The sequence below is a fragment of the Callorhinchus milii genome, unplaced genomic scaffold, assembly GCF_018977255.1.
Source record: "Callorhinchus milii isolate IMCB2004 unplaced genomic scaffold, IMCB_Cmil_1.0 Scaffold70, whole genome shotgun sequence".
Taxonomy (NCBI): domain Eukaryota; kingdom Metazoa; phylum Chordata; class Chondrichthyes; order Chimaeriformes; family Callorhinchidae; genus Callorhinchus; species Callorhinchus milii.
The window spans coordinates 236,201-250,727 of NW_024704811.1; the positions used below are offsets into that span (position 1 = coordinate 236,201).

General features: G+C 52.8%; 1 protein-coding gene across 1 annotated transcript in view; it reads right to left on the reverse strand.

Annotated features, from left to right (window-relative positions):
• LOC103183658 (maestro heat-like repeat family member 1) overlaps positions 1-12,411 on the reverse strand; it is a 33,419-nt gene extending 21,008 nt beyond the window's left edge. The window contains 18 exon segments of the mRNA XM_042345634.1: positions 83-224; positions 1,176-1,216; positions 1,896-2,040; positions 2,358-2,468; positions 3,259-3,381; positions 3,830-3,886; positions 3,888-3,904; positions 4,490-4,603; positions 4,809-4,887; positions 5,475-5,567; positions 5,728-5,868; positions 6,537-6,688; positions 8,388-8,486; positions 8,892-9,054; positions 9,449-9,580; positions 10,312-10,457; positions 10,991-11,197; positions 12,348-12,411. Coding sequence (XP_042201568.1) covers positions 83-224; positions 1,176-1,216; positions 1,896-2,040; positions 2,358-2,468; positions 3,259-3,381; positions 3,830-3,886; positions 3,888-3,904; positions 4,490-4,603; positions 4,809-4,887; positions 5,475-5,567; positions 5,728-5,868; positions 6,537-6,688; positions 8,388-8,486; positions 8,892-9,054; positions 9,449-9,580; positions 10,312-10,457; positions 10,991-11,012 — 1,777 coding nt within the window. The 5' untranslated portion in view covers positions 11,013-11,197; positions 12,348-12,411.
• Positions 12,412-14,527: the final 2,116 nt, after the last annotated feature.

The following is a 14,527-nucleotide window of genomic DNA, read 5'->3' on the forward strand; positions in this document are numbered from 1 at the left end:
GCGGAGTAAGAAAACTTGCCCACCCCCAAGCTGCGGATCGTGGGAACAGCCCAGTCGGAAGGTCGGTCGGTCGGTCAGTTACCTGCCAGATGGTGGATGAGGCTGGCCAGCTCACTGTCGCACACCTTGCCCAGCGCGGGGTGCAGGCTGACACTCAACACCTGGAGCAGCTTCAGGGCTGCCAGACCCCGACCCCTCCCTCGATAGGGGAACGAGGACACCACCTGCCACACACGTAGCCCCATTGATCACTGAGTACAGCTACACACACACCCACAAACCACACAGCCATGCATAGACACACATCACATAGCCATACAAACAGAAACACACGCCACACAGACACACACCCACCACACAACCATACAACAGAATACACACACACACACACACACACACACACAAACACCACACAGCCATACATATAAGACATACAAGATTCTTATGGGGCTTGACAAGAGTAGACAGTGTGAGACTGTTTTCCCTGGTAGGAGAATCTAGAACCAGGGGTCACAGTCTTAAGATTAAGGGACAGCCCTTTCGAACAGAGTTGAGGAAACATTTCTTCACTCAGAGGGTAGTGAATTTATGGAATTTTCTATCCCAAAGGGCTGCAGATGCTCAGTCCTTGAACATATTCAAGACTGAGATTGATAGATTTCTAAAGGATAGAGGGATTAAGGGATATGGGGATAAGGAGGGCAGATTGGAGTTAGGATAGAAGATCAGCCATGACCTTATTGAATGGCGGGGCAGGCTCGAGGGGCCGAATGGCCTACTCCTGCTCCTAATTCCTATGTTCCCATGACACACACCCAGTCATATATAGACACACACACCAGAGCCATACATAAACACGCACACATACATACACAGCACATACAGCCCCACTGATTACTGAGTGCAGTCCCCACCCCACACCACACAGACATAGAGACACACACACACAGAGACACACACCACAGTCCCACTGAACAGAGTGCAGCTCTCCACACACATCCATGACCCTGCTCTCTGCAGGGTCTCTTCGGTCACCCTGCCACCCCATTCCCCTTGCCCTCCCACCCCTCTGATCCCAACACCCAGCTCGGGTGCAAACCCTTCACTGTCCAGCACCTTGGGACGTCCTCCTGACGCGTAGGCTCTGTATAAATGTAATCTGTTGTAATACTAACCATGAGACGGGTCAGCAGCAGATGGGGTCCGGGCAGATTCACTGTCCAGAGGAGAAAGAAAAGATCATTAGTATATAAAATACTCCACACTGAGAATATTCAGACAGAATCCACACTCTGAAGGATTTCTGCACAACATGAACCCCCCACCCCACAGCTCTTTTCCTCTTCCTTTCAATGAGTTAGTGACAGAGTAAGACTCCCACTACACTTGCCGTCCACACGCCCAGGTCAGGGATAGAGACACAGTAAAGCTTCCTCTACGCTGTCTGTCAAGTGACTTTACAATAATAATGATGACCCTTGCATTTGATATAGTGCCTTATCGTGTCTTCGAAACGTCTCAAAGCGCTTCACAGGATACACCGCAAAGTGAATTGAATGTATATGTATGTGGGCGAAATGCGCACCAGCTGTGTCCCACAAACAGTTGTGAATTGAGTAACCAAATTATTACTGATAAAATTATTTATTTTTTTGAAGGGATTATTACCCCCGGAAAGCGATCCACCAATCGACGAACAACGGGGCTCCCAGTTACTGCTAGGTAAACAGAGGAAGGTGGAGTAAGGAAACTTGCCCAATATTTTGCCCTGCCTGGGTCCTCTCGCTTGCGAGGCGAGTGCTCTATCCACTAAGCCACAGGACTCCACTCTTTAGGGCAATAGGAACTGACATTTATTGAACAGATATTTTCTCTAGAGTAACCTCTGTCCTCACCTCGCTCCTCTAAGTGAAGAATAAACTCTTCATCTCCGTTCTGCTGCTTCTTAGCCCCGAGGTGCTCCAGACTCCGACACACTGGGGCCAGGGCGTTGAGGTACTGAGTGGGGGTCACAAACTCCAGCAGGAACGGCCACAGCACCTGGGCAGAAAAGAGCAGGCAGGAGTGAAGATCTGTAGAGCCACACACCCTCCTCCATCACAGTCGTTCCTGAGCCAGGCGCGTCCACAGCCCCCAGGACACTACTGATGACAACACAGCCATTCCCAGCACTTGGAAGGGCAGAACAGTTCACTGGGGGCAGGGATTTTTCCCACTCAACTCTTGTTAATTCTGCAAGTCAAAGCGCTAACAGGTAGGTGGGCCCCTTGGGAGGGACGGGGGGGGGGGAAGGGGGCGACGGGGGTTGAAACGATTCTGAGGTGCGGTTAAAATTGAGAGGAGCAGCAGTGACTGACGGGCTCCATTGTCCTGACGGTGGTAGTCAGCAGGTTGAGGATGTTGTCGCACATGTTCCTCAGGTTCTCCTCTGTCACCTCGTCAGGGTCATAGCTCCGGGGTTTGGGCATCTGAGCAAGGAGGGAGCAAGAGAGAGAGAGAGAGAGAGAGGGTCATGAGAGAGCGAGAGAGAGTCAGTCACGAGAGAGCAAGAGACGGTCAGTCACGATATAGCGAGGGTCAGTCACAAGAGGGCAAGAGGGGTATCCCCACCAACCTAAACCTCACCCACACACATACATCTCCCTCACCTCCCAACACCACCTCAGCCCCCCCCCCTCAGCCCCAACCACCCACCTCAGCCCCCAACCACCCACCTCAGCCCCCAACCACCCACCTCAGCCCCCAACCAACCTCAGCCCCAACACCACCTCAGCCCCCAACCACCCACCTCAGCCCCAACCACCCACCTCAGCCCCCAACCACCCACCTCAACCCCCAACCACCCACCTCAACCCCCAACCACCCACCTCAACCCCCAACCACCCACCTCAACCCACCCCACTGTGTCCAGCTTCCTTCGCCTTGCTCTGGGCGGGTTGGTCTCTCACAGGGATGTCACAGGCACCCGTGTCCATGTGTGTGTTGGTGTATGTCTGTGTGTTGGTCTGTGTGTATTGGGGGGAGGGAGCGACTGGGGGGAAAGGATGACGGAGTGGGAGTGTGTGTTTGTGTGTGTGTGTAGAGGGATGTATGTGTGTGGTACGTGTATGTGTGTGCTTGGCATGTGTATATGTGTCTGTTGTGGTGGTGTGGTGTGTGGTGGTGGGGGGGGAACGTATATGAGTGGTGTGTATGCATGTGTGGCGTGTGCATATGTGTGTGTATGTGTGGTGGTGCGTGTATAGGGATGTCTCTCACCGGGGTGGCACAGGGCAGTGCGCACTGGCGGATGATGAACTCCACCATGGCCTCTCCCCCTGGCAGCTCCAGGTAGCTGTGATGAGCCATGGCGCTGATCACCTGCACCATCGCCCACTTCACCTGCAGAGACACAGCACAGGCAACGTGAGCACAGCGTGAGGGGTGGGAGGTCTCCTCAATGCCAGGGCCAGCACTGGAAGGATGCATGTGCTGGAGCAGAAGAGAGGCAGGTCGTCTTTGGGGAAGGGGTGGGGAGAGGGGCAGGGCGTTGGGGGGAGAGGGGGGGAAGGGCGTTTGGTGGTGGGGGGGGGAAAGGGGCAGGGCGCTGGGAGGGAGAGAGGGGGGCAGGGCGTTGGGACAGGAGAGAGAGAGGGGCTGGAGAGAGAGAGGGGCAGGGCGTTGGGGCGGGAGAGAGGGGCAGGGCTTTGGGGGGTGGAAGAGGGGGGGGGAGGGCTTTGGGGTAGTGTGGGGTGGGGGGTTGTGACATTAACCAGCCCTCACATTTCACCTGTCAAAGTACTGGACAGGACTGGTAGTTGGTGTGAATGTGGGTGCAGTCACTGCTCACCTTGTTGTTGGTGTCCTGAAGGGCCAGTTTGATGCCGGACAGGATGAGTGGTTTTCTTGCTCTCCAGCTGAGGGGCTGTGGGGAGAGCAAACGCAAACGCAAGTTGAAGAAGATCTTTCAACCCATCTGATCTAGGTTCCACCAACCCCCCCAACCGGCCCCCTCTGACAGCAGCGAATCCCACCCGAGCAAGCGTTACAAAGCCAAGAATATCAAAACAAGTTATATTTACACAGCGCCTTTTCAACAACAACACGTGGGGTAGTGCTCGACAGTGTCTGGATCGGATCCAGAGCCGGGGGAGAGGGAGTGGTTGGGGGGGGGGGGGGGGAAAACTGACCGTAAGCACAAGTAAAAAGGAAGGTCTTTAGGTGGGATTTGAAGGTGGGGAGGGAGGGGTCAAGGCAGAAGGATTGAGGGGGAGAGTTCCAGAGTTTTGGGGCGTAGTGGCTGAAGGCACGGCCACCAACGGTGGAGCGGAGGGGAGGAGGGACAAGCAGAGGCTGGAGCAAGCTGAGTGGAGGCAGCGGGTGAAGAACTGGGGGGTAAGCAGATCGGAGAGGTAGGGAGGTGCGAGAGCATGAAGGGATTTGAACACGTAAAAGGGTGGGAGGGCTCATGTTTTTTTGGGCTCGGGACGAAAGGTGGGGGGGGGTGTACCGGAGGAGTTGATGAGGTGCTTGAGTACGGTCAGGGTCCCGATCCGCACACGCTCACTGTGACTCTCCAGTTTCTGCAGCAGGAACATCACCAGCCTGTCCGGGAAGGCACGGGCTGCCAGAGAGAGAGAAAACATCAGTCAGCTCTCCTCCGGGAACTGCCCCCACTGTGAACACCTCCCACCGGGAACCACACCATCCCTCCACTCCCCACCCTGTGAACCACAGCATCCCCCCTCCCCGGAACCCCACCCCAGGAACCACACACCCTCCCCCCTCAGGAAACCACCCACCCCTCATCGGCACCTCTCGTTCCTCACCGAGCACAGTGAAGCAGCGAAGCACTTCGTTGTGGTTCTTCACAGCTGTGTGGTTCCTGTAATCCATCGGGGCACAGATCTGCAACACAGACACACAGCACTTGCTCGGTCAGTCTGCCAGCCAACAGACAAGCAGGTCATCCATCGGGCCAGGACGCCAGCAGGAATCCCCTGCTCCCCTACCAAATGCTGCTGTGAGAACATCTCATCCCAGGACATCACCTCAGACAATAATAATCATCCTGACATTTGGTGCAGCGCCTTTCGCTCTGGGAGGACGTCTCAAAGGGTTTCATAGGATGCACTGTAAAGTGACTGTGTATTCTGCGGGAGAAACGCGGCAGCCAATTGCGCACAGCAGCGGCCCACAAACAGTCGTGGATTGAGTGACCAAATTATTATTATTATGCGGGGATTTTTTTTGAAGGACTGCCAATCGACTAATAACCAGGTTCCTACTTACTGCTAGGTAAACAAGAGGCGTGTGAAGTAAAGAAACTTGCCCAACGTTTCGCCCTGCCTGGGAATCGAACCCAGGTCCTCTCGCTTGCGAGGCGAGTGCTCTAACCACTGAGCTACAGGCCTCCACCATACACATGCTTCAAATACCCCAAAACTACCAGAGAGCTCAGCGTACACCCAACAGAGAAATCGTGCACACACTACCTGGGGGTGGAGCACGTTGAGCAGTCCGTCCATCTGGCTCTCCAGCACACGACTACCCATCTCCACAGCAGCATCCAGCACATGGCACAGACTCTGAGCAAACACACAGCATAGTCAGTCAGCCCTGCCACTATGGGGGTCAGCGGTGTGTGGGTTATGGTACCTATCTGTGTGTGTGTGTGTGTGTGTGTGTGTGTGTGTGAGTGTGAGTGTGAGTGTGTGGCGGGGGGGTGGGGGAAAAGAGTTATGGTACCTGTGTAAAGTGGAAGTGCTCCGGGTGTTTGCGATACAGGGACAGGATTCCCGGGATCAGCCTCGGCAGCTGCTCCTCCAGCTTGTCGTGAGGCATCAGATGGGACATCTGTCCCAGTGCGTCCACCACACTTGTCCTTAGCTGCCGGGGGGATGAATAACAACACACATTATGTACACCTCCAGATACGTACTATTACCAACTCTCTGAGCCGTGTTTCTCTCAGGCCCACTGACCTCGGGTTGGGGGGGGTGGTGGGGGAGGTGTGGTGGTGCGGGGGAAGGGGGATGTTTGGCAGAAAAATATCTGTAACGGTCTCCAGTCCAGTTCCTGAGCCAGTCAGGTCCACAGTATTCCAGGGCACTATTGATGACGGAACACCTCGGCCTGGCTCATCGGCAGGACCTGGAAGGGCAAACCAGTCGCTGGGGGCAGGTATCCTCCCACTCAGCTCCTATTAACCCTGCAGCCAAAGCCCTAATGGGTCGGGTGGTCCTGGCTGGACAAGCAGCGGGAAAGCTTGCCAGGCAGCGCTCTCAATAGCAAGCTACACAGTTTAGGCTTGTTAAGATTCCAGCCGTTATCCCAACGCACACTCCCCAAGCCTCGGCTCTTACCAGCCTGCACCTAATAAATTCTGGAATTAGGAAATAAGCAGGGTGCGTCCCTCCATGGAGAGGGTGCTCAATCCATTCCAGTTGCAGGGAAATTTCCGTGTGTAGGTGTAATTCTCAGTTGGGTTTGGATACTCGAGCATGGTGATGGGTGCTTGTACCCTGCCCCCTCTGCCCTCCACCTCGACCCCATACCTTGGGCTCCTTGTGCTGCAGCCACTGGTTGAAGAGCACCTCGTAGGCCGCGTAGATCTCGCTGGAGAAGGCGTCCTTCCTGACGGTGGGATCCGGGGCCTTGTCCAGGTTAGCCAGATACTCCAGGATAGCCTCGCTGAACCGGCCTAGCGCTGCGATCACACACAACACAACAGTCTCAATCACAGCCAGGGCATTCCCCATCACACCCATGTCGATCCCACATGTTAGATCACATCCACATCAATTACACGTGTTAGATCACGCCAATCACATATGTTAAATCACATCCATTAGATCACGCCCGCGTCAATCACACGTGTTGGATCACGCCCGTGTCAATCACACGTGTTAGATCACGCCCGTATCAATCACACGTGTTAGATCACGCCCATATCAATCACACGTTGTTAGATCACGCCCATATCAATCACACGTTGTTAGATCACGCCCGTGTCCATCGCACGTGTTGGATCACGCCCGTGTCCATCGCACGTGTTGGATCACGCCCGTGTCAATCGCACGTGTTGGATCACGCCCGTGTCAATCGCACGTGTTGGATCACGCCCGTGTCAATCGCACGTGTTGGATCACGCCCATGTCAATCACACCTGTTAGAACACGCCCATGTCAAACACACCTGTTAGATCACGCCTTTGTCAATCACACATGTTGGATCAGACCCACGTCAATCACACATGTTAGATCGTATCCAGGGCAATCACATGTATTAAATCACATCCAGGGAAATCAAACGCGTTAAATCGTGCCCAGGACAATCACCCACAAGTTGGCACAGGAGCACAATAGGATTTCTTTTACTGCCATCATCACAGCATCCTCTCCACTTGGGATCTCACTGCAGACCAGCTGTATGTCACACAGAGCATGATTGTCACAGTGAGGCTCTTACTGACGGTGTGGAGGGGATCGTACAGTGCAGACAACAGTGAAATCATAAAATAGAATGGTCAATACACAACAGGCCATCAGCCCACCTGGAATGTTCCACCTCTCCTCATCCCTTTCCTGTTCCCCTCCATTTCCTGTACCCTCATATACTCATTCAGGTTCCTCAATTATTTTTACTTCAACCACAGCTTCCGGCAGTGAGTAGCACATTCTCACCACCGTCTGTGTGAAGAAGTTCCTCCTAAACTCCTTGTTAGATCTGTTACTGACTTGTGTATATTTATAACCTTTAGTTATAAACTCAGCAAGTGGAAACAGCTCACGAACATCCACCTTATCCAAACCTTTCCTAACCTTAAAGCCCTCGATCAGATCCTCTCTCTATCGTCTCTCCTACAGAGACAAGTTGCAGTTTTCCCAATCTTTCCTGTTCGCTGTATCTACTCATCCACACATTTTTGGAAATCTAAGCTGCCCTCTCTCTCCAATGCTACATCTTTCTTGTAACATCTTTCTCCCAGCGCCTTGAGATGTCCTCCTGGCTTGAAAGGCGTTATACCAATGAAGGAATTATTACCCCCAGAAAGCAATCCGCCAATCGACTGACAACGAAATTTACCCAAAGTTTAGCCCTGCCCGGGAATCAAACCCAGGTCCTCTCGCTTGCGAGGCAATTGCTCTACAGCTACGGAACTCCACTGTAGACAACGACGACAATATAAATTTATATAGCTTGACAGTGGCGGAGCACAATGCCGAGCCGGGGAGGAGGTGACCGTAGGCACAATCGAACAGGAAGATCTTCAGGCACGATCTGAAGATGGGGAAGGAAGGGGGCAAGGCGGAGGGATAGAATGAGAGACGTTAAACCGAGGTCTGTATAAGATTGGTCATTCAGTGCGTGGCTGCTTGTGGGACATTGACGGTCAGGGTTCTTACCAATAGTGAAAACGGATTTCATGTTGTCCTGCCTGGCAATGCCCAGCATGGGCAGCATGGTGCCCAGGATTGCGGTCAGGAAGGGCACCATCCCGTACACTGCCAACAAAGTCAACAGGAAACAAGCCATTATAGTCAGTGTGTGACTGGCACGTGTGCAGAGCACCCACCAGCAACGGAGATGGAAGAAAGAACTATATAAAGGCATTTAGGAGGCAACAACAATAACCAATTACATTTGTATAGCCCGTTTCACATCAGGAGGATGTCCCAAGGCGCTGGACAATTAGAGATTTGCACCTGATCTGGGGGTTGGGATCAATCAGTGGCACTCTCCTCAGCCACCTCTCGTCAGTTTGAAGGAAGGTTGTGGGTTCAGGCCACATAATGGAGAAGTTGACACTCCAGCACCATAGTGGGGCGCGGGGGAGGAAAGGAGAGCGCTTTATAGCCTCCTTCCGTGCTGTAATATTCTAGGATTTTAGATGTTAAAGGATCTCTTACCGTTAGCAACGGAGAGGTTAGCCAGGGTGCGAACCACAAAGAAATGGGGGAGAATGCCCGGCTGGAACTTCTGGAGGATCTCCTCCATCACCTCGTTGATGAACCTGCAGCCCAGGGCAACCAGCAGATTACTGGCCGCCTCCTGCCAATGAGGAACCACTTCCTGTGTGACAGGAAACTCAGATGATCAACGACGGGAACTCGGGATCAGTAAGAGGCCAATCAGCCCATCCTAGCTTCCTGCCACATTTTTCAATCTTTCAACTGTATCCATCTCCTCCTTCCATTGGCAGAACCTTTCATACTCTCATCACTCTTTCTTGCCATTACACATCATTACACTCTTAAGACGACAAAATTGTCCCCATTGATCCCCACCCTTCCCCATAGCATGGAGATGTTATAGCCTCCAACCAGCAAAACATTATCCAGTTACACCACAGGTTAGACACAGAGTGAAACTCCCTCGACACTGGGTTCACACTCTCAGGTCGGTAAAGCTCCCTCTACACTGTCCGTCCACACGCCCAAGGAGCCACTGAGCTGCGCACACTTACCTTTGATCTGGTGAGTTCCTAAGAGGCCAGTGTGATGATCTTCCTGGCGAGGGACTGGTCCAGCTGAGCGATGGTGCCCTTCACCATGGCCTCCATGCTCTGCAGCACCAGGACACGGTGCACTTGCACCAGCTGGGAAGCAACAGGAATCCCTGGTCAGGTGTGGCTGGGAGAACCTCACACAGGGGCAGAGTCACATCCCATCTGCCATCCCCCCACCCCACCAGATGGGGTATGGGATCTTTAACGTCCAATAATAATCCTGGCATTTGACACAACCCCTTACCACATCATTGATATGTCTCAAAGAGCTTCACAGGTCTGTAATGCGTAGTGACCCTATTCTGTGGGCCAATTGCAAAATCCAAGACAGGACCTCGGTTTAGCGTCTCATCTGGAGGACAGCATTTCCAATAATGCAGCACCCCTCCACTGGAGTACCCACTCCATTCCCTTGCCTACTTCACAAAACGTCTCAAGACCCTCTTCTTTGATCGCGCATTCGCCACCCTCCTACCCCTGTCCTCCATCCCTTCCCTGCCCCTCCATAACCCCCTTGCCCTCCAACCCGACCCCTGCCCTCCAACCCGACCCCCTGCCCTCCAACCCGACCCCCTGCCCTCCAACCCGACCCCTGCCCTCCAACCCCCCCCCTCTGCCCTCCAACCCGACCCCCTGCCCTCCAACCCGACCCCCTGCCCTCCAACCCGACCCCCTGCCCTCCAACCCGACCCCCTGCCCTCCAACCCGACCCCCCCTGCCCTCCAACCCGACCCCCTGCCCTCCACTGTTCTGCTTTCCTACGTACGCTAGCTTTGGACGAATAGCACTGTGAGTGCCGCCCTGTGCTGCCTCACGCATACCTTGCTGTGCTTGAGGAGGTAATCATGAGAGGCCATGAGCACGACCTTGGGATGGTGGAACCCCAGCTCACACAGGGCTTGTGACACCTGCTGCCGAACCCTCTCATCCTTATCATTGGCCACATCTATCAGGGCCACGGAGAAAGCTGAGAAAGAAAGAGAGAACATTTTAATAATTCTTGCATTTGATATAGCGCCTTTTTACATCATCGAGACATCTCAAAGCACTTCACAGATATACCGTTAAGTGGATTAACTGTGTATTTTGTGAGTGTAACGCGGCAGCAAGTTACACACATCAATGTCCCACAAACAGCCATGGAGCATCCGTTTACCTCGCAGTAAGTAGGAACCCGATTGTTAATTGATTGGTGGGTTGCTTTTCTGGGGGTAATAATCCCTCGAAAAAAAAATGTTGTCACTCAATCCACGCGCACAATTGGCTGCCGCTTTTCTCCCACAAAAATATACAGTTAATTCACTTTACGGTATATTCTAGTGAATTGCTTTGAGATGTCTCGAAGTTGTGACAACAACAATAAAATTACATTTGTATAGCGCCATTCATGTCGGAAGGATGTCCTAAGGCGTTGACGCTGTATCAAATGCTAGGATTATAATAATTATTAATATTATAGACAAATCAAGCTCCAGACAGCAAGGAGGAGTGATCTCTTACCTTCTATATTACTGGTCCCCATTTTTACCAGCTCATCGCATCCCAGGGATATGGTTTCCCGGTCAGACTACTTAGCTCAAAGGCTGATACTGAGACTGGAAGCTGAACGTAGTCATGTAACTGAGGAAACGTCCCTCCTGCCTCAGGCGTTGTGGCTGCACCTGTCTTGCTTCTCCAGGAGCGGGGAGATGTCTCTTCCAAGCTTTGCTGAGCCGAGACCAGAAAAAGGTCACGTTAGGATCACAGCTATAGGTATATTTTAACAGAGAATTTAGTCTCCTCCAGTTCCTCCCAGATTTGCAAGATAAACACAAACATCAGACACTTATGGCCTTGATCACCTCTGTCAGGTCACCCATCTCAGCACCAATGAAACATCTCTCTGACTACACTAGTCTAACGTCTGTACCTGACTCCTCTGTGGTCTGCAAGCTCCATACCTACCTCTCTGCTCAGCGGGCTCCAGCCTGCTCCATATCCCCCGCCCTGACCGCCCCACCATCAGCGGTCAGTCCTTCGGCCTCTCTGCCCCCACCCTTTGGAACTCCATCCCAGTACCTTCACCTCAACCCCTCCTTTGCCTCCTTCAAAGCACGTCGCATGACCCTCCTCTTCGCCTGCGCCTTTGGCCACCCCCCCCTGGCCACCACTGTCTCTGAGCCTGTCCGTGTCTCTGAGCCTGTCCGTGTCTCTCAGCCTGTCCCTGTCTCTCAGCCTGTCTCTGAGCCTGTCCCTGAGCCTGTCCCTGTCTCTGAGCCTGTCCCTGTCTCTGAGCCTGTCCCTGTCTGAGCCTGTCCCTGTCTCTGAGCCTGTCCCTGAGCCTGTCCCTGTCTCTGAGCCTGTCCCTGTCTGAGCCTGTCCCTGTCTCTGAGCCTGTCCTGCCTGTCCCTGTCTGAGCCTGTCCCTGTCTCTGAGCTGTCCTGGCTGTCCCTGTCTGAGCCTGTCCCTGTCTCTGAGCCTGTCCCTGTCTGAGCCTGTCCCTGTCTCTGGCCTGTCCCTGACCTGTCCTGTGAGCCTGTCCCTGTCTCTGAGCCTGTCCTGAGCCTATCCCTGTCTCTGACCTGTCCTGTCTCTGAGCCTGTCTCTGCTGAGCCTGTCCCTGTCCCTGTCTCTGAGCCTGTCCCTGTCTCTGAGCCTGTCCCTGTCTCTGAGCCTGTCCCTGTCCCTGTCTCTGAGCCTGTCCCTGTCTCTGAGCCTGTCTCTGCCTGAGCCTGTCCCTGTCCCTGTCTCTGAGCCTGTCCCTGTCCCTGTCTCTGAGCCTGTCCCTGTCTCTGTCCCTGTCCCTGACTCTGTCTGAGCCTGTCCCTGTCTCTGTCCCTGTCCCTGAGCCTGTCCCTCACCTGTCTCTGTCCCTCACCTGTCCCCGGGAGCCCGTGAGCTTGTCCAGGAGCTGCAGTCCGTCTGTTGCTCTTCCTGGCCTCCGAGTGACGCGAAGCAACGCCGGATCATGTGGCTCCCATCACATGAGACCTGTGCTGGCAGGGTAGCCCGCGCGCATGCGCGCCGCGCTCCTGTGACTATTGCAGCCGGCCAGCCGCCATCTTTGAGACTGGCAGCCCGACCCTGTGGGGCACAGCTGCCAGGGTACAGGTTGGCAAGAGCCACCTCCAGGCTTCCCAAGGCTTGGGAACCGGACTGGAGACCGCCACGAGGTCTGGCTCGATCCTGACAGTCCATCGGCAAACATGTCGCCTTGGAGTCGGTTCAGCTTACCCCGCTCCCCCCCCCACCCACCCCCCGAGAATACAACAACAACAACAACCAAATTACATTTGTAAAGCGGCTTTCGCATCGGGAGTTGGTCCCAAGGCGCTGGATAGTCACAAGTATGTTGTGCGCCAGCCAACAAGTGGGTTTGAGCCCTCACTAGGTGGTTGGTAGGTACCAGGAACTCCCTGCGAGCTCCCAGGTCGGCAACACGGCGCGACGTGGCACTCAGCTCGACATTGCAGTGCGGCACCGGTGGAGCACCGCATTGTCAAAGGTAACGCCCTTTGGACAAAAAGGTAACGCCCTTCTGCCTGGTCGGTTGGACTTCAAAGATCCCATGATATTGTTGGAAGAAAGAAGGCAGTTTGACCCACTGTCCCTGCCAAAAACTTCACTGAATAAAATTGTCGTTCACCTCGTGACTGGATGGTGCAATCGTGTGTGAAACATTGCCTCTGCATTTGCCAACAAAAGCAATTCCTGCAAAGCACTTTCAGATATTTCACCATTAGTGGCAGTACCACTTTAATAGATAAAAAGAATGATACCAGAGATGAGGGAGCTGAGTTATGTGGTGAGACTAGAGAGGCCGCGATTATTCTCCTTAGAGCAGAGAAGGTTGAGGGGAGATTTAATAAAGGTGCTTGAAATTATGAGCGGTTTTTGATAGATTAAATAAGGAGAAGCTGTTTCCTCTGGTGGGTGGATCGGTAACCAGAGCTCACAGATTTTAGATAATTGGCAAAAGAGTTGTTACGGTCTGGAATGCACAACCTAAAAGGGTGGTGGAAGCAGATTCGATAATAGCTTTCAAAAAGGAATTGGATAGGGACTTAAAAAGGAAAAAAAATTGCAAATCTATGGAGTGAGATAGATTCACTCTATCTCAGTGGGACTAGTTGGTAGCTCTAGTTGGTGAGTGGGACTAGTTGGTAGCTCTCTCAAAGAGCCGGCACAGGCACGATGGGCCAAATGGCCTCCTTCTGTGCTGTAATATTCAATGATGAAAACTCCACTAGAGTCCCTGTGTTTCATTTCCCTGTCATTAACCAGTCGGTCTGATTCTTGTTTGTCAGCCTGGGGTCTGGCACATGCGGAAACCCATCACCACGCTTAAGAATATTCAAACCAGACCGGAGAGTTAAACATATTTATGCCACCTACAAGTGGAAATTTCCCCGTGTCAGCCTGGTGCATCAGTCCTGTAGCTCAGTGGTTAGAGCACTCACCTTGCAAGCGAGACACTGGGTTCAATTCCAGGCAGAGGGTGAAACCTTGGGCAAGTTTCCTTACTCCACACACCCATTAATAATCCCTCCAAAACAAAACAATAATAAATCGGTCATTTTCAATCCACGATTGTTTGTGGGACGCTGCTTTGCGCAATTGGCTGCCACGTTTCGCCCACAAATATGCAGTCAGTTCATGTTACAGCATATTCTGTGAAGCGCTTTGAGACGTCGAGAAGACGTGAAAAGCGCTATATCAAATGCAAGGATTATTATTATTATTATCAACTAACAACCAGGATCCTACTTACTGTTAGGCAAACAGAGGTAAACATACCTCGGGACCATTCCTCCTAAGTCTGCCCCCACTACTTCCAATCGTTGGTCTTTATTATCTTTTTTCCATGTATCATCATTGAGTCACAGGTCTCGTGTTTTTTTTAGATTAGATTTAACATGATCACCAATGTTTTTCTCCAATACTCATGTGATCATTGTGATTTATTGTTTGGTGTCAACACCACATGTTTATGGGGTTAGTTAGTATTGTTGTATAATCAGTTATTTACCGTTGCTATCTCATTTCTTTATTGTTCAC